Source organism: Carettochelys insculpta, chromosome 5 (genome assembly GCF_033958435.1).
Source record: "Carettochelys insculpta isolate YL-2023 chromosome 5, ASM3395843v1, whole genome shotgun sequence".
NCBI lineage: Eukaryota > Metazoa > Chordata > Testudines > Carettochelyidae > Carettochelys > Carettochelys insculpta.
In genome coordinates, this window is record NC_134141.1 from 29,411,483 (window position 1) to 29,432,033 (window position 20,551).

At 42.5% G+C, this 20,551-nt stretch overlaps 1 protein-coding gene across 3 annotated transcripts in view; it reads left to right on the plus strand.

Annotated features, from left to right (window-relative positions):
* UHRF2 (ubiquitin like with PHD and ring finger domains 2) overlaps positions 1-20,551 on the plus strand; it is a 129,925-nt gene that overhangs the window by 86,081 nt on the left and 23,293 nt on the right. For all 3 annotated transcript variants that reach the window (XM_074994878.1, XM_074994877.1, XM_074994879.1), the window contains 4 exons: positions 1,178-1,364; positions 11,914-12,037; positions 13,296-13,403; positions 17,148-17,252. In XM_074994878.1, the coding sequence (XP_074850979.1) occupies positions 1,178-1,364; positions 11,914-12,037; positions 13,296-13,403; positions 17,148-17,252 (524 nt within the window). The remainder of the gene's footprint in view (positions 1-1,177; positions 1,365-11,913; positions 12,038-13,295; positions 13,404-17,147; positions 17,253-20,551) is intronic.

Consider the following 20,551-nt stretch of genomic DNA (forward strand, 5'->3'; position numbering starts at 1 on the left):
AACCGCTTCCACCATCGTGGAATTTGGACTTGGTGCTCAGAACGCTATCGGGTCCACCTTTTGAACCATTAGCCACAGTTCCCATACGTCTCCTTACGATAAAAACAACCTTCCTCCTTGCAACTACGTCAGCCCGCAGGGTGAGTGATCTTGCGGCAGTGATGGCAACGCCGCACTGCACAGTATTCTCAAAGGAGGCGGTAAGCTTAAAGCTGCACCCAGACTTTGTTCCAAAAGTCTCTTCGGAGTCCAATCTTAACGAGCCAATAGTTTTACCCTCGTTTTACCCGAAGCCTCACAGCTCCGGCAAGGAGGCACGCCTGCATCTCCTGGATGTGAGGAGAGCGTTGGCCTTCTACATAGACAGAACTAAGTCCTTCCGGAAAACGGACAGGCTCCTAGTCTCTCTCGCTCCCAGATCAAAGGGAGAAGGTCTCTCTTCACAGAGAATCTCTGAGCATATTGTGTCCTGTATAAAAATGTGTTACGAGCTTCAAAATGCTCCTTTGCTGGCCCCACCTGGGGCTCACTCCAGCAGGGCGGTGGCGGCGTCAACAGCCTTCTTCAAGGGCATCTCATTAAAAGACATCTGTAGAGCAGCAACCTGGTCATCCTACGACACCTTCGCCGAGCATTATGCCCTGCCTCGGCTATTCGAAGAGGATACCCGTCTGTCGACAGCAGTCCTCTCGGGGGCAAGCTGTACATAAACCGATTACCCACCTCCTTACTTGGGTCACTGCTGGGTAGTCACCTATTGTGGAGCACCCACGGGGACCACTCGAAGAAGAAAGAGAAGTTACTCAGCTGTAGTAACGATGGTTCTTCGAGATGTGTCCCCGTGGGTGCTCCACCACCCGCCCATCCTCCCCGCTTTGGATCTCTGTCTAGTGTTTTTCAGGAGCATCCGAGGTGGCTGGTCAAGGAACTGGCGGGGACCGGATTGCGCATGCAGCTGGAGGTGTGTAGGGGGGCGGCGCGCGCCAGCGCATGCGCGATCCAGAAGAAACTGCTGGAAGATTTCCGATCTGCGGCGCCGGGCGAGCCCGACGCCTATTGTGGAGCACCCACGGGGACACATCTCGAAGAACCATCGTTACTACAGGTGAGTAACTTCTCTTTTATGAATCTGAAATCACTTCTGTGAAGCTTAACTTTTTCTAATTTTTCTTTGCAGGAAAGAGTGGCCCTGAGTGCAAGCATTGTAGGGCAGACCCAGATGCAGAATGTCGCTTTTGTTCCTGCTATTTGTGTGGTGGAAAACAGGATGCTCACATGCAGCTTCTGTGTGATGAATGTAATATGGCCTACCATATATACTGCTTGAATCCACCTTTAAGCAAGATACCAGAAGATGAGGACTGGTAAATATAAAAGGATGATAACTTTATGCAAAATTCTGTTCTATAAAAAGTGCCTTTACTGTTTGAGACTACAGAGAAGTACTAATATCATGGATATACAGAACATTGAGGAAGAAGTCTTGTGGCCCTGGTGTGTATTTTTCACGCATAGAATCTACGTAAAAATTCATGGTCATGCTTTATATGAAGGTTCCATTTATAAATAGTTTGTAACTGGTTAGTAGATGTCTTTAATAAATTATTAATCGATTTTATAAATTGCACAGATCAATAAGTTGCTTATAACCATATCTTATTCCTTTAACCTAAGTGCTTTGTTTTATAGCATAAACTGGTCATATTTGCAACATGTTTGTGACATCTATTAATCATTGGTCAATCCATTATTAAATAGAACATATTAATATAAAGTAAAATCCATTATGTATATACCAATACAGTTTTAATAACCTAATCCTGCAGAACCTTACTTCAGATCTGTTGTTCCATAAGTAATAAATGTATTAATATTTTATTAAAGAAATACCTGTGAATGTTTTAATTTCCTGTGAAGATGGATGACTACTTTATGATAGAGGCTATTCAGCAAGTATGGAGGTAGGAGGAGAGTGAGGTAAATGTAGTTCTCCTTTGAGTATTGTCCATGTGGGTCCACTTCTGGTATGTTCACACTATGGATGTGCAAGTTTGCAGTCTTAAACCAGTAGTATCCCTTTGCCTAGTAAATGTGCCTTAGACCAGTGCTGCTTAAACTATGTTCTGTGGAACACTGATATTCTATGAACAACTCACAGATGTGCTGCAAACATTTGAAAAAAATATATTGATAGTATATAATTTCTGATATTAAAATCAGATACGTTACCATTACTTTGCTATGATGCCTGATTAAATTACTTCATTTTGTTATTGTTGTATATACTGCTGTTCATTTTTCTTCATCTGACAACAATGAAGAAAATTTTCATCAGTGTTCTGCATAGAAAATATTATTGTTTAATGTTCCATGGTGTCAAAAACCTTAAACACTGCCTTAGATGTCCTTGGATTTCCCACTTAGTTCCTTCTTACCGCCTGTGGTAGTGATTTGGAATAGAGTCCTTTGAGTGTTCCCAGAGCTGTTAAGATTTCGGCAAATTCCTTAGAGTCAGTCAAATATCACTTAGTTTACATCCTGCCATTAGTTGGTATAGATTTTGGATTCAAAATTAGAAGTGTTGGTTATTTTCAGTTGACATTACCTCTCTCACTTTCTGTCGAGACATCATTCTCATCTCCTAACAGAACTTATGTCCATCATATTGCAACATCCATCATATTGCAAGTTGTGTAATTGCCCAATGTCTGTGCTTAATAGCCATCTCTAAACAGCACACTCAGTGCCTCCTATTTCTCAGAGATTCACATGTAATGTCAGAATTTCTTTTATGGAACATGACAACAGAGACAGCTACTTGAAATTCTGTCTCTTAGAACATTCCATAAGGTTGTGCTCGGACCTAAAGAACTCAAGTTTCTCCAGACATAGCTAGGAGGCTTATGCAGCAGTAAAATCCCACAGCAAGTTGTTAAGTCATGGTGCAACACCTCTGTCCCTGATACCATCTGGTATTGGTTCAGGGTCCTTGGCGGCTGGGACATTTATCAGAGTGCGAGTACAAAAGCTGACCACAAGCCTGCTTTTCTTTACGAAGGTGCTTCAGCATTGAAAGACAAACAGAAATATTGCTCTAAAATGAACATCTAGTACCAGTCTTTCTCCTTTGAAACTTCAAGGAAAAACAAACAAAAAAAAAAAAGGGGGTAGCCATTAAGCTCTTGTACCCTAGGTCTTATTCAAATGGCACTATACCCAAAGGCTACGTCTACACGTGCACCCAACTTCGAAATAGCTTATTTCGATGTTGAGACATCGAAATAGTCTATTTCGATGAATAACGTCTACACGTCCTCCAGGGCTGGCAAAGTCGATGTTCAACTTCGACGTTGCTCAGCCCAACATCGAAATAGGCACAGCGAGGGAACGTCTACACGCCAAAGTAGCACACATCGAAATAAGGGAGCCGGGCACAGCTGCAGACAGGGTCACGGGGCGGACTCAACAGCAAGTCGCTCCCTTAAAGGGCCCCTCCCAGACACACTTTCATTAAACAGTGCAAGATACACAGAGCCAACAACTAGTTGCAGACCCTGTATATGCAGCACGGACCCCCAGCTGCAGCAGCAGCAGCCAGAAGCCCTGGGCTAAGGGCTGCTGCCCACGGTGACCACAGAGCCCCGCAAGGGCTGGAGAGAGAGTATCTCTCAACCCCCCAGCTGATGGCCGCCATGGAGGACCCCGCTATTTCGATGTTGCGGGACGCGGATCGTCTACACGTCCCTACTTCGATGTTGAACGTCGAAGTAGGGCGCTATTCCCATCCCCTCATGGGGTTAGCGACTTCGACGTCTCGCCGCCTAACGTCGATTTCAACTTCGAAATAGCGCCCAACACGTGTAGACGTGACGGGCGCTATTTCGAAGTTACTGCCGCTACTTCGAAGTAGCGTGCACGTGTAGACGCAGCCAAAATGTGTCAAGAAAAATTCATTTTACTATACCTTCAATGTCTATTCCAAGACTGGCTGATTTTTGTGGAATACTTTATCATTATTTCTCTACATCAGCTTAAATCTCCTATGGTTCTTCATCTGGTTTCCCCCTTTTCACCTGTGGGTTTTTGATCTCTGGCTGATTATAAGGCCTCTCAGCAACTCCTACACACACTAGCTGAGATATTAGGTGTATAGAGTCAGTTGTCATTCTGGAGAAGTTCTACAAATTATTCGAAATACTGCAGGCTTTTCACTGCCAAGGGTCATGATACCCAGATACAGGAATTTTGAATTATCCGAAGATCTGTGGTTTACTCTGGCCTTGAAATCATGTATGTGCAAAGGACTGGTTAGATGTGATCATGTGCCTTAGAAGGGTTTTCAGTATTTTTTCTCAAATCTTCCAACATGTGGTTCTTTAATGGTATCAACAGCAAATGAGAGTTGGATGCAGTTGAGTGATATCAGATGAACGCCCAAAGAAAGAACTCCCCAAGAAATTAGATATTTTGCTGCTTTGCGTCTTTGTAGAACTGTACCTTGCAGAACTAAAATACCTAGGATTGCTTGTCATTCTTTATCTCCAAGTTTCAATAAGAACAAAAATTGGCTTTCAGAAGAAATAGCGCTGAAGGTCAGCTCTTACTCTTTAGAAAGGATGCTTTGCTATCCTAAAAATCTTGGCTATACCATCTCTTTCAGTATTCACTTCAGTAACTATAAGATTTTTAGTGATACCTAAGTAGGTCCAAGCCACAATGAGAATCTGCTTTTTTTGAAGGTTTAAATCCTTTTGGATCAAAACCTAATGAATACCTTTGCTCCCTTAAAGGACTCCAGAGCAGTACTTCAGTCTCTTGGACTGAGTGTAAAAACAGACAGATCTCTTCAGGGTCTAAAAGCAACCTCAGTATAGACTGAAACAAAGACATACCAGTATTTCAGTGACTTTCTTTCTCTGCTTTTTTTCTTTGTCAGTTTTTTTTTTTTTTTTTAAAAAAAAGCAGCAGACTTGAGGAGTGTTTTGGAAGCCCCAGCATAAAACTAAGAGCCACAGTCAATGTTTCTTCAGTTTGGCAACCATCTGTCTTATTCTCCCCAGCTTGAACTGGGTTTTAGGTCATATTTTTGGGCCCAAGAGGTAATTTCCAAAACATATAGAATTAAATTCAGTTTTTTCCTGCATGCCACTCAGAGTCACAGAAGAAGTTCTTCAGTCACATAAAAGCAGCAGTTTGGTGGCACTGTTAGAAGGCAGGGTGTTTCCACTCGCAGATTATCTAAATTGATAAGAGTACAGGATATTGGATGGCAGGCCTAAAACCCAGAGGAAGGATAGGGTTCATTTTGTTAGAGCTAAGGTACCCTCCTCATTCATTCTTAGGGATGTTGCAGTACAAGAGAATAGCCAGGATGCCACCTGGAATTCCATTCATACCTTAGGAAAACATCAATCCTTGGATTTGGACAGCTCAGATGTGATGTGCATTTTGGCAAAGTATGGGAATCCCAGTTTAATAGGGACTCCTCAGACCCTCTGCCGCGTTCAGGGAGACTGCTTCTTAATCACCAAAAGTGGGATCCACACTGGCAATACATAAAGAGTAAAAACAGATTATTCACCTTGTCAGTAACTGCAGTTTTTCTGTATGGCTTGGATCCTCATGACTTGCCTTCCTCTGCACTGCTCTCGTGTCCCATGAATACTCGGAAGTCTGGAGTGGAGGGCGCCTGAGTAGCAGTTGGGACCACTAGGCCATATATTTGCTCAGATAGGGCACCTAGGGCATATTTACAGCTCCTCACACACTTTTAGTGCACGAAGATTCTGAACTTACACATTTAGTGGAAGTGGGATCCATATGTACAAAACATCCAGAGGAACTGTAAGGCATGAAGCTTTTCTTCTATTTTAAAATCAACTTTGGGTTGTTTGCACTATAGAAATACATGTTCTGAGTTTTATTCTTGAAGGTGATGAACTTTGTTGCCTGTGAAGCCAGTGCAGTGGAATGAAACAGCTATGATCTTTTTAACTCTTTTAAGCTTCGTATGTTAATTTCTTTATCACCATCCAAAAACTCTTTACATATTATCTTTTGAACCAACAGCACAGTCTATCTTATGTGTAATTCAAGGAGTAAGTCAATTGACTATGAAATTAGCTGTTCACACATAAATAGAATGGCTTTCTTTAGCTGCTCACTAAAAAAAAATTAGCCAAAAATGCAGTGCATAATGTCCTGTACGTGCACAGCATGAGATGTTAGAAGACTCATAACTAGATCAGATCTACACCTCTTTTTTGTGGGCACTCAAAAGCATTTCTCCTTCAGGGGTCTGATCGTTCGAGGAGCTGAGTACTCTGGCCCCCATACAGCAAAGCACTGTAACATTTGGTTAGCTTTTACCAAATGAGTAGTTGTGCTTTCTAATTTCAGCAATTTCCAGTTCAGTGAAACTGTTCATGCTGGTGTACTGTGCTTTGGATTAGGGATGTAATAGAGTATCCATTTACATAACTAACCAATAAGCATCTGCCTATTGGTTAGTGCTACTGGTGATTCACACCCCCTCACTCCCCAAGTAAATAGGGTGTGGCTATCACAGCCTCTTGTGCCCGGATCAGGCAGTTTCCCTAGGTGCCGCTCAGCATTTAAAAGGAGCCACTGAGGCTGGCTCAGCTTCTGTCCCTGCCATGGGGATCAGGATCTTCCCCCTAACCCTGCTGCTGTCCATTTAAAACTTAACCAGGTAATTTACAGGAATTTTGGCGGTTACTTGGTTACCATATTACTCGCTCTTTAACATCCCTACTTTGGATCAGGGTGGGCATGCTCAGCATGTTGCTAGATCAAGACAAAGGAGAACTGTTTCTGTGTCAAATGTAAACATTTTCAAATCCTTGCTCTTTTGCTCTATGACCTTGGGAAACAAACTTACCATCTATGTTCTTTATTCAGTAAATATGTGACATTTCCTGGGGATACCCAGGGTTGGGAGGCATCCCCCTAACTACCTCTTGTTCTCAAGAGGAGGCATTGTGCCTGCCAGGGTCAGCTGCCTCAAAAGCACAGCACTTAGATAAATTTTAGTAAAAACAAGAAGTGTATTTAAGAAAATCCAGAAATTCAAATGATAGCAACTAGAAATATGTGGTAATGATTGGTTACATGTAAAATAAAATCATAAAGTGCTTCATTTTCCTGATTAATGAAGTTGAGCTTTCCATAGTTTTTCTCACAGCATTTAAAAACAATCTTGGCTTTGACAGGCACACTGTCTGCTTGTCTCCTAGGAGACAGAGGCAAAATCTTTCTCTTTGCCCCCAGTTATAATTCCAGCCTTTCTGTCTTTGTTCACTGTTTGCTTTTCTTTCAGAGAACCTCATAATAGTTTTCACAATTTCTTGATTAGTATTTTGCTCAGTTTGTAAATAAGCAACGATTGTGAGGTATATAATACTTAAGTTACCTATAGGCAGACAGACGTGTTTCCTGCCTGAAAGCAACTCATTACCCTTTCCCAGTGGTCTCTTCTAATTTGTAGACCTTATGAACATAACATATACATACATACACATAACTGTTTACATATTATGCATAAATACATTTTTCTGTTATTTTGATGACCCCTGTGACATAGTCCTTCAGCAGAGGCCTTACATGCCTTAGCAAGCTGGTTGGTTGCTATAAGATCCAGGGGATCCCAGTAACACTTAATGCATTCTTGTGCCTTCTGTCAGTTGGCGTAAAGAGGTTACTGTTTCACAATAAGAACATAAGAACGGCCATACTGGGTCAGACCAAATGTCCATGCAGCCCAGTATCCTGTCTGCCGACAGTAGCCAATGCCTGGTGCCCCAGAGGAGGTGAACCGAAGACAATGATCAAGCAATTTGTCTCCTGCCATCCATCTCCCTCCTTTGAAAAAAGGCTAGGCACCATACCTTACCCCTTCCTAATAGCCATCTATGGACCTAACCTCCAAATATTTATTGAGCTCTTTTTTAAACTCTGTTAGAGTCCTGGCCTTCACAGCGCCCTCTGGTAAGGAGTTCCACAGGTTGACTGTGTGCTGTGTGAAGAAAAACTTTCTTTTATTAGTTTTGAACCTGCTACCCGTTAATTTCATTTGGTGTCCTCTATTTCTTATATTATGGGAACAAGTAAATAACTTTTCTGCCTTCACTTTCTCCACACCATTCATGATTTTATATACCTCTGTCATATCGCCCCTCAGTCTCCTCTTTTCTAGACTGAAAAGTCCCAGTCTCTCTAGCCTCTCCTCATATGGGACCCATTCCAAACCCTTAATCATTTTAGTTGCCCTTTTCTGAACCTTTTCTAATGCCAATATATCTTTTTTGAGGTGGGGAGACCACATCTGCATGCAGTACTCAAGATGTTGGCATACCATAGTTTTATATAGGGGAAGTAAGATAGTCTTCTTCTTATTTTCTATCCCTTTTTTAATTATTCCTAACATCCTATTTGCTTTACTGACTGAGGCTGCACACTGCGTGGATGTTTTCAGAGCACTGTCCACTATAATTCCAAGATCCCTTTCCTGATCTGTTGTAGCCTAATTTGCCCCCATCATGTTGTATGTATAATTGGGGTTATTTTTCCCAATGTGCATTACCTTATACTTACCCACATTAAATTTCATTTGCCATTTTGCTGCCCAGTCACTCACCGTTTGCTGAGATCTTTTTGAAGTTCTTCACAGTCTGCTTTGGTTTTGACTATCCTGAACAGTTTGGTGTCATCTGCAAACTTTGCCACCTCACTGCTTACCCCTTTCTCTAGATCATTGACCAATAAGTTGAACAAGATTGGTCCCAGGACTGACCCTTGTGGAACGCCACTAGTTACCCCCTTCCATTGTGAAAATTTACCATTTATTCCTACCCTTTGTTTCCTGTCTTTTAACCAGTTCCCAGTCCATGAAAGGATCTTTCCTCCTATCCCATGACCACCTAATTTACATAAGAGCCTTTGGTGAGGGACCGTGTCAAAGGCTTTCTGGAAATCTAAGTATACTACGTCTACTGGATCCCCCCGTCTGCATGCTTGTTAACCTCTTCAAAGAACTCTAATAGATTAGTAAGACACGACTTCCCTTTACAGAAACCATGTTGACTTTTGCTCAACAAATCATGTTCCTCTATGTGTCTGACAATTTTATTCTTTACTATTGTTTCTACTAATTTGCCCAGTACTGACATTAGACTTACCGATCTATAATTGCTAGGGTCTCCTTTAGAGCCCTTTTTAAATATTGGTGTTACGTTAGCTGTGTTCCAATCATTGGGTACCGAAGCTGATTTAAAGGATAGGTTACAAACCACCGTTAATAGTTCCGCAATTTCACATTTGAGTTCTTTCAGAACCCTTGGATGAATACCATCCAGTCCCGGAGACTTCTGACTGTTTAGCCTATCAATTAGTTCCAAAACCTCCTCTAATGATACTGCAATCTGGGACAGTTCCTCAGATTGTTGCCAATAAAGGACGGCTCAGATTTAGGAATCTCTCTAACATCCTGAGCCGTGAACACTGAAGCAGAGAAATCATTTAGTTTTTCCGCAATGACATTATCTTCCTTGATTGCTCCTTTTATGTCTCTATCATCCAGGGGCCCTACTACTTTTTTAGCAGGCTTCCTGCTTCTAATGTACTTAAAAAACATTTTACTATTGTTGTTTGAATTTATGGCTAACTGTTCCTCAAAATCTTTTTTGGCTTTTCTTATTACATTTTTACATTTAATTTGGCAGTGTTTATGTTCCTTTCTATTTTGATCACTAGGATTTGACTTCCACTTTTTAAAAGATGCCTTTTTATCTCTCACTGCCTCTTTTACATGGCTGTTAAGCCATGGTGGCTCTTTTTTAGGTCTCTTACTGTGGTTTTTTAATTTGGGGTATACATTTAAGTTGGGCCTCTAATATGGTATCTTCGAAAAGTTTCCATGCAGCTTGCTCTACCTTTTAATTTCTAGTTACTCTACCTTTTAATTTCTGCTTAACTAACCTCCTCATTTTTGTGTAATTCCCCTTTTTGAAATTAAATACCAGAGTGTTGGACTGTTGCGGTGTTCTTCCCAACACAGGAATATTAATGTTATTATGTTATGATTGCTATTTCCAAGTGGTCCTGTAATAGTTACCTCTTGGACCAGATCCTGTGTTCCACTCAGTACTAAATCAGGAATTGCCTCTCCCCTTATGGGTTCCTGTACCAGCTGCTCCAAGAAGCAGTCATTTAAGGCATCAAGAAATTTTCTCTCTGAATCCCTTCCTGAGGTGACATGTACCCAGTCAATATGGGGATAATTGAAATCCCCCATTATTAGTGAGTTTTTTTTATTTTGATAGCCTCTCTAATCTCCCTTAGCATTTGAGCATCACTATCACTGTCCTGGTTAGGTGGTCGATAATATATCCCTAGTGCTATATTCCCATCAGAGGAAGGAGTTGCTATCCATAGTGATTCTATGGAACATTTTGATTCATTTAGGATTTTTATTTCATTTGATTCCATATTATCTTTCACATAGAGTACCACTCCGCCACCCGCTCGACCCATTCTGTTCTTCTGATATATTTTATATCCCGGTATGATAGCGTCCCACTGATTGTCCTTATTCCACCAGGTTTCCGTGATGCCTATTATGTCAATCTCCTCCTTTGATATAAGGTACTCTAATTCACCCATCTTATTAGACAGACTTCTAGCATCTGTGTAAAAGCACTTTAAAAAACTACCACTATTCACATGCCTGCCCTTCCGTGACATATTGGATTCTTTTACATGTGATTTTTTTTCTCATCTGATCTGGCCCATACTCTATCATCTCCCTTCTCTTTCTGACTGAATTCTAGAGAATCTCTATCAGTGGAGTCTCACCTAAGAGAAGTCTCTGTCTGATCCACGTGCTTCTCCACACCAATCGGCTTTCCCCCATCTCTTAGTTTAAACACTGCTCTACGACCTTTTTAATGTTTAATGCCGGCAGCCTGGATCCACCTTGGTTTAGGTGGAGCCCATCCTTCCTGTATAGGCTCCCCCTACCCCAAAAGTGTGCCCAGTTCCTAATAAATCTGAACCCTTCTTCCCTACACCATCGTCTCATCCACGCATTGAGACTCTGAAGTTCTGCCTGTCTACCTGACCCTGTGCATGGAACTGGAAGCATTTCTGAGAATGCTACCATAGAGGTCCTGGATTTCAGTCTCCTTCCTAGCAACCTAAATTTGGCCTCCAGGACATCTGTCCTACCCTTCCCTATGTCATTGGTACCTACATGTACCATGACCACCAGCTCCTCCCCACTACTGCATATAAGTCTGTCTAGGTGCCTTGAAAGATCCGCAACCTTCGCACCAGGCAGGCAAGTCACCATACAGTTCTCCTGGTCATCACAAACCCAACTATCTATATTTCTAATGATCGAATCACCCACTACTAACACCTGCCTGTATTAGGTTTATTATAATATGTACCTCATAAATTTGTTTTCAGTTTTACTTGCAGTGTGGTGAGAACAGTGACAGTAGCAACATCTTATTCTTGTTCTTTTTTCTAGCCAGCCATGCAGAACTCAAAAAAATAAAGTTTAGTCTAGCCCATGCCTCACTGTTAAGTAATATCTAATGTCAAAGTTAAAATCAGGACTTTCAGTTACATCTGTATATTCCTACTGAAGGCAATGAGATTCCACAAGTTTGAACTGGAGATGGAATTTGGAGTTACTTTATAGTTAGAACTTTTTAATGTGTACTTTAAGAGACTTTTGAGAGCAAGTGCAAAGCATTATCAGTTGTATTGCACTGTGATGATTTGAAGTTGGCAAAACCTTGAAAAGAAGGATTAACAAACACTGTTCTTGCTACAGTAAATATTTTGCATTAAGTTCAGTAGTTTAAAAATACTTCAAATTTTTTTAAGGTACTGTCCATCCTGCAAAAATGATTCTAATGAGGTTGTAAAGGCTGGGGAAAAGCTCAAGCAGAGTAAAAAGAAAGCAAAGATGCCATCTGCCAGTACTGAGAGTCAGCGTGATTGGGGCAAGGTAAAGTGTATTTAAAGAATACAGTAAACCCATGAAATGTGCAAGTTTGAGTTGCGCTTAACTCACAGTAACACGAGTTAAGCACAACTGAAAATCCCGCTCCCCCAAGCCCTGGCTTAACCCCCAGCCCCGGTTCAATCCCCCCTCCCCCAGCCCTGCTCACCAACTGCACATGGCTCTGACTCATCCCTCACCCTCACATCTAGCTCTGGCTCTAGCTCACCACCTCTTGTGTGGCTCCAGCTCACCCCTCCCAGCGCCAGTTCAAACTCCCATGCAGCCTGGCTCACCACCTGAGCATGGTTCTAGCTTGCTATCCCCACACATGGCTCTAGGTCAACCCCCCCCTTGCCCCAGCTCAACCCCACCTCCTGTGCACAGCTCTGGTTCAGACACCCCACACCATGTGGCTCTGGCTCAACCCCCGCCGTGAAGGGCTCCAGTTCGCTACCCCTGCCCCAGTTCAAAGCCCCATGGCGGCCCTGATTCAAACCCCACTTGGCCCAGCTCACCACCTGAGCACGGCTGCAGGTCACCACCCCGGCACGTGGCTCTGCCTCAACCCCCCCACCCTCTGCCCTGGTTCAACTGTCCGCTCTCACCACAGGGCTCCAGCTCAGTTCCATCTCCCCACCTCCCCTGCAGCCCTAACCCATCCTGGCTTAATCCTGCTGTCAGCCTCCCATGGCCCCAACCCATCGCCAGGCTTAACCCTCCCCAACTGTCCCCACCCCCCCAACCCCAGGATTTACCTTCCAAAAGGAGCTCCAGTGCTCCTGCTGCTTCCCTGACTGCAGAACATATGTTCCTCCAAGGAAAAAGCCCCCCTGACTCACGCAAAATTCCAGGTACGCGAGAGTGCATGGGAATGGAACTCTCATGTAAATCGAGGCACTACTGTAAATATAACTTGTGTGTATAGTATTTATATCTGTAATTATATATATAAATTAACTGAGCAAAGTTTGATCTAACTTGCACATTGTGCAGTCTTCAGTGAAATTGCATTGTATAAACTAATGTTGATTTTGCCAGTTGTCTCCAAAAGTTAGAATGGTTTAAATCCTTTTTAACATGTGACCAGAGACAAGGATGATACATAAAATAATAGATAAAAATGCGAATTTACATAAAAGAAATTGAAAAAATGTGTGTAAAATTTTTAATTATAATAGTCAGATTCCTTATTTCTACATCAGCCTTTGAAAGGAAACTTACATATAGTAATATTAGTTTCTTCTCTTTGATATTTTGATAGGGTATGGCATGTGTTGGTCGCACTAAGGAATGCACTATTGTTCCTTCTAACCACTATGGACCTATTCCTGGCGTTCCTGTTGGAACCACCTGGAAATTCAGAGTTCAGGTACATTGCTTTTGAATTATCTCTAGTTGAGTATAGTTTGGGTACCTGAATCGTTTTGATATTGATTGCTGTCATTTTCGCTAGAAGAAAGTTATCTGCTGTTGGTTGTAAAAATGGGGAATACCACTGAAACTGATAATACTGCCCAAACTAGAATGAACTTTTGAAATGTAATTAGGACTCAGATTCAGCCTTTGATCTCAAGCTTCTGAATGGAACATTCAGGCTGTGTCTAGACTAGCCCCGAACTTCGAAGGGGACATGGTAATTAGGGTGTCAGGAGATTACTAATGAAGTGCTGGGGTGCATACGCAGCACTTTGTTAGGTTAAGTCTCACCCACGGCAACTTCAAAGTTAAATCTAGAACTCTGGTACTAAAAAATAATATAAGAGGTAAAAACAGCTATTTTCCTTGAAGGAATCTCATCTCCACAAAGGGAAAAAGCATAAATCTGATAAGAAAACAGCTGCTAAAACTTTTTTGATCCCACAGGTTTTGTAAACTCTTCAGAACATGCTCTGTGCGTGCGTGCGTGCGTACACAAACTTGCACCTTCATGGTTTTACGACGTCTGGCACAGTGGACCTAATTTGGTTAAGGCCTCTAGTGCTACTCTAATACAGATAATGATGAATGATTAGAACTGAAAATGTAGGATGGGCTCTTTTCCTTTGAAATAATACTTCAGTAAATGATCAGCTCCACAGGATTGTTCCTTAATATTTGCACACCTAATCTGTTGAATCCAGCCTGTGGTCCATTCTTTGTTGTGGTGAGATGGCTTGTGTGTCCAAATAACCCAGAGACCTATGCCAGTGGGAGCTATAGCTCCTGGGTGCGTCACCAAAAACAGACAGGTGAAAGGGTGGAGACCAGACAAATTTGGTCACTTCTCCCCCAGGTAAAAGGGATTGTCGTATGGTTAACAACCCTATCCTTAAAAGACAAAAGCTACAGAAACAACTCCAAAGAAACCTACCACAATGCAAGTCTTAGGAGAAGCTGGCAATCCGCATGGTTTGAGTATGAAGCATGGTAGGGAAAGTCAAAAGGAAGCTGCCTCTCTTACCCAGGACAACCACCCAGTTTGGTACGTGGGACATTCAAACTATATATCAAGCAGGGAAGACAGAGCGGATAGCATTGGAGACGAAACAGTACAAGCTTGCAATTTTGGGCTTGTGTGAGACAAGATGGACACAATCTGGGCAGTGGGTGAAACTCTCATCTACTCAGGACATGAATAAGAAGGTGCACCACCCCCATAAGGCACGGGCTTGATGTTATCAAGAGAGACATCTGGAACTTAATGGAGAGGGCAGCAGTATCATCACACATCATCAGAGACAGAATCTACACCAAAGTGCGGAAGGTACTGATTGTGCAATGTTATGCTCCAACCAGCGAAGCAGCTAAACAAACAGACTTCTGTCAGAACCTACAAAGTGTTGTGAACCAGAATGCAAAGAACAATATCTTGATTTTGATGGGTGACTTTGGTGCAAAAAGTGGAAGCATAAATACAGACAGAGAACAGAGTATGGGAAAAGAAGGCCTAGGCAACATGAATGGAAATGGAGAGCACTTCAGTGACTTTTGTTCCTTCAGTGGATTGGTGATAGGTGGTAGTGTTCTTCCACATGAAAGGATCCTTAAGATCACTTGGATTTTGCCAGACCACAAGTCAGAAAACCAGATTGATCACATCTGTATCAGCAGTTCTTTCAGAAGATAGATGCAAGATGTCCATGAAGAGGAGCAGGTGTAGGTTGAGACCACTATTTGGTCACAATAAAACTCAAGTTCAAGCTCAAGAGGTACATCACAAAAGCGACCAACCTGGGACTGAGATTCAACACAGAGCAGCTGAAAGACAGAGAGGCCAGAGCCAGTATCCAAGAGGATAAACAACAACAAGTCCTATGACAGCTTATAGACTAACAAATATATTGGAGCATAAGCTTTCGTGGGCAAAGACCCACTTCATCAGATGCATGAAACCAACAGAGAAGTTAAAAAGGCTGAAAATGGGACAAGAAGAACTTTGTGTAAAACCTTGCACAACAAATAGTTCACCACCCCAGACAGCAGGGCCCTGCTCCCAAAAATAAAGAGGCCAAGTCTCTGGATTTGTTTAGGAAAAAGCTTTATTCCATGGGCTATTTACAACTTTGGGTGTCCAGCAAGCGTTCCTCAGTTGATACTCCTTCAACTCGGAGGCAACCCTGGCCAGGTTCCGTGCTAGACTACTGGCAGGCAGTGAGCTGGACTTCACTACAGTCTTGCAGGAGCAGAGTATGATGTCCTTGATAGCACTGCCAGCTGTGCTGAATTCCGTGGACTCTGCAGTCCACATGATGGCCTTGGGCATTGCCATGAAGAAGGGTGCCTGGTTGCATGCGTTGGGGCTACCAGAGGTCCAGCGCACCATCCAGGGCCTAACCATTGACAGAGATGGAAAACCAACTCCCATCTTCATAGCCTAAAGTCTCTGGGCATTCACGCTTTTGTCCCTCAGCTCTGGCATGCACTTCCTTGTCAGCCCCTTAGTTCCAGTAAGGGTACTTCAGACAGGATCAGTGGGGGCATGGGTTAGATGCTCTAGCACTAGGGGCAGTCAAAGACCTTTTCCTCCTCTCAGAGGCAGTCTGCTTCTCAGCAGCAGCAAGAATGTAAGCCCCGCTTTTAATAGTGCACCTGGAAGTGCAGCACCAGTAGACCTTTTGGATTCTTCCCCGCTGTTTACCAACTGACTATCCCACTTTTACCGTGCTTGTGCCCAGACCACCTTAGACCGCTGGGTTCTCAGAATGGTAAGTGTGGGATACTCAGTTAAGTTCCACGCCCTCCCTTAGTCCCTGCCCCATTCCCAGTCCCTCTTTCGGGAGCCCTCTCACAAGCAGCTCCTCATCCAGGAGATGCAGACCCTCTTGTTTCTAGGAGCTGTACAGGAGAGTTCTTGGCAGTTTTGGGGGTGGGCCTTCAACTCCTATAATTTTCCCATTCCCAAGGCCAAAGGAGGCCTCCAGCCTATTCTGTACTTCAGAAAGCTGAACACATTTATAAAGAACTTCAGATTTTATATGGTATCCCTGGCCTCTATTATCCCAGCTCTGCATCCAGCAGCTGGTTCACTGGTCTCAATCTGCAGGGCACCGGCTTTCATGTTTCTCTTATCCCTGCCCACCACAGGTTTCTCAGGTTCATGGTGACTGGTTGCCAGTTTAGGGTACAGGTTGAACCTCTCTAGTATGGCACCCTCAGGACCTGACCACTCCTGGTCATGGGAGCTGCTCACGTGGCAGGTCCACCTCATTCAGGACACCCTCAGGTGTCTGGGTCTTATACTAATGTGCCCAAATCTACTCTGACTCCCACCCAAAGGATAGAGTTCATTGGGGCCCTGTTGAACCTGAAGATGGAATTATGCTTCATTAAACAATATATGAATTTTTAGACATTAATATTGTTGGCCTGTTGCTTCAAGAAGTTAACTTAAAGACAGCAAGAAGTCCTGTGGCACCTTATAGACAAACAGATTTTAGAGCATAAGCTTTCATGGGCAAAGACCCACTCATGCATCTGACAAAGTGGATCTTTGCCCATGAAAGCTTATGCTCCAAAAAATCTGTTATTCTGTAAGGTGCCACCGGACTTCTTGTTGTTTTTGTAGATACGGACTAACACGGCTACCCCCTGATAACTTAACTTAAGAGTTTCTCCATTAATTTTGTTATTCCAGGTGAGTGAAGCAGGCGTTCACAGACCGCATGTTGGCGGAATCCATGGACGTAGTAATGATGGAGCTTATTCACTTGTGCTGGCTGGAGGATTTGAAGATGAAGTGGTATGTTTTTTTTATCCATACCAATGTAAAGGCTGTTGTTTTATGAATATGAAGAGTTAAACTTACTGGTGCTGCTAAAGTTAGTCCTCATAAATAAGGTGTTAGCTCATAAATTAAATAATGATATTTATTCTATTTGTTTTAAAAAATGTTTAAAATATACCTTGTTGATGACAGACAACAACTTTATGCTGTAATGTAAAATGCTTTAATTATAGTTGAATTTTAGTTTAGTGACAAAGGTTAATTGTTATTATTCTTATATAGTCTGGGTTTATTATCAATGTGTAAAATCTGATGAGCCTGTGTCAGTGAGATTTATAATTGATGCATTTTAGATCCTGCCCCAATCATCTCTTTATTGAATTCAAATCAATAAAACTAACTGTCAAGGAGATAATCTTGAATTTTGGGCACTGTTGCCTTTTAATATTACCACAGATATTGATTTTAGGCTAGGATAATGTTATCACTTTGGTTCATCATGCTCAAAAAGATTATGGGAAATTTCTAAAATTATATTTATATATATAAAACATTTAAGCAGAATAAGCAAGTTATAGGAACTATTAGTCTTGTCTGTCCTTTCTTTTCATGAGCCTGACCAAGACAAGTGTGTGAATAGATTCTTTTCTGTAATCGAAATAATGTTTACACAGGGTACTCCCCCTCCTGCAGCTCTATGCCATCAGGTGGAATTCTGAATCATGCAACAGGTGAACATATAAAGCAGTAAGCATCCTGGTTTCTTGAAGCAAACATAGGCAGCTGTTAATTACAGGAGAAACGGCGTTAGACAAGGAAATGAGATAAACATCCTAAATAGCATCAGAATGTTATGTATTCTTTGCCAACAGCGCTTACCCAGCTGCTGCCGCTGCAGGAGTTTGCCTCCGAAGGCATCAGTGTGTCTCTGTTGGAGAAGTCACATGAGGAGGTACTTGGTGTTGGAACATTACTACATTCGTGGAGTCAACCCCAACCCAAGCCCCAGGGCACATGACCATGGCATCCTGTTGAGTCTGCTGCTATATAGTCAAAGCTGGGTAGCTGGGGATGCTGTTACTTCTGTTCTTTATTTTTGGCAGTGGTATTGATGTTCACTTCACTAATCTCTACTGCCTTTTATTCTTTTTTAATATGGAATAAGTTAATTTGGAGTCGTGGTATCCCCTGCCCTAGCACCAATCTGATGGTGTGACCAGGTGCTACTGCAGATACTGGTACCAAAGTGAAATTTATACTTTTGTGGTCTTTATAGCTGGAAGGAGCTGAAAAGGAGATAACAGGGGAAAAAATGCTGTAGCTGTTATTCTCAAATGTTTGTATGTCTGCCAGACATGGTGCCTTTAAGTGTTTAGTTCCTATCCTCTTTAATTAAGGAAAAAATCTTATATGGGTGGATATTTGGTAATAATGTTAATTTTCTCTTTAGTAACTGCTCCCTGCTATCAACCTACACATACATAGTTTCTGTGGATTTCCAGATGATTTCCATCTTCCCATTTTTCTTGAAGAGGGTTAAAGGAGAAAGCTCTTTCACAAAGAAGAGTTCAGACTCCTTTTTTGTCACCTTCTTACATACCATTTCCTCAGCAAAACATTTTCTTAAAAATCTCTGTAGAGGCTTAGGCTCCTCTCCCCCACTTCACCAAATAGGACCAAGGAAAGGGGGATTAAGAGTCCAGTTAGATTAATCACTTGAGTATAGTTGCTTATGTATGTTTAGAGAACTGAGTGATAAATGCATATTGTATTATATGGCATGTGTTTATAATGTCTTTCATGTGGTTTCTACTAACCTTCAAGGTTCTTCTCCACATTCTCCTTGTGACTATGAGGAACTGTTTGTCACATGAGTGAGGTTTGGTCTGCAAAAGCCTTATGGAGGAAGTGGAGAAATTACCCTTTGCCTTTTAATTCTTGTCTTTTTGTGGTGCACAGCTGAAAGTATCCAAAGTTGCAAACATATACACGTTTAACTTTGCTCACATAAATCTTCTTGAGTTTAGTGAATGAAGTTATTCACATGCATCAATGCAGGATCAGGCTCCAAATTTAGAAAGGGGTTTCGTTAGCTTTTGCAAAATAAACTGTTAATGCTAAATTTCCATAAAGTTATATTCCTCTAAAGTGTTTACATATTGATATTTTTCTTATGATTGTCTAATCTTGTAGCGTAGTGGCAGTAAGATGCTTAATTATCTAATCCAGTACACACTGATCCTAGGCCCCTGTGATTTCAGATTGTTGGATTTTTTTTTTAAAAATGAGAATCTTTCAGTCCTGTTCTTTATCTATTAAGGACTCTAGATTACTGACTAAAAAATCACTGCAGAATTTTTCATGAATTTGAGCAGTCTAAGAGCTACTTTGATTATGGACCAGTGTTTGTCAGGTGCCAATATAACAGATTTTAGACATTTCTAATTACTTTGAAATTTGGAATCAGAATCTTCATGAGTTATTCCTTTTGAAGTGTCTGTGTATTGCATTCATACTGCTGAAGAAGATTCAACATTATCTTCTTTCAGATGCCAAACTGACAATCTGTAGGTGTTTTCAGTCAGTTTTCATGGCTTCATTGAATGTTTAAATACTTTGGGAGTCAGGATTAAAACTGACATTCATGTCCTCTCAGAGTATAGACTCCAAGGTACATTCTTCAGCTGAGTATGAAGGGGCCAGGGCAGGGCAGGGAGGCCCCAGGAATGTTGGGTCTGGCTGTACAGATCTCTCATCCTTGGGAAAGGATGGGTTTGGCCACATAGCTTCCCAGGGCTACCTCTCTCCCTGCCTTCATCCTCCACTGACTCTCCCTGCCCCTCGCCCTGGAGCCTTCTGCCTGCCTTCCCCACCCATGGGCGGGGCCCTTAACCCGCCCACCCCCAGAGGACCCTCTCCTTGCCACTGGCCTGGGAGTTACCTGGGAGGGGAGAAGGTGGGAACAGTTGCCACCAGTCCATGATGGGAATGAGAGTACTCCTCAGAGTTAAACTCTGGCTGCTGTTTCTGACACACTTGAGTCAATACTGACAGGGGAGTCAGTAGCAGCAGGCAGAACTTGGCTGTGAGTGGCACCTTCCCTCCCTCCCATGGGAGCGGCTGTTCCCAGCTGCTCCCAGCTCCTCCTCACACTCACAGCCAGAGGCAACCCAGCTCCACCTCACCTCCCTTACCACTCCCCACACCCCGAGCTACCTATAGCAACCTCCCTCAAGCCTTCCTGGGTGGCACAGACCCCAAGTATCTTTTTAACAGGACAATTAAGTGGTAACTTTACTGAGACAATGTAAGGA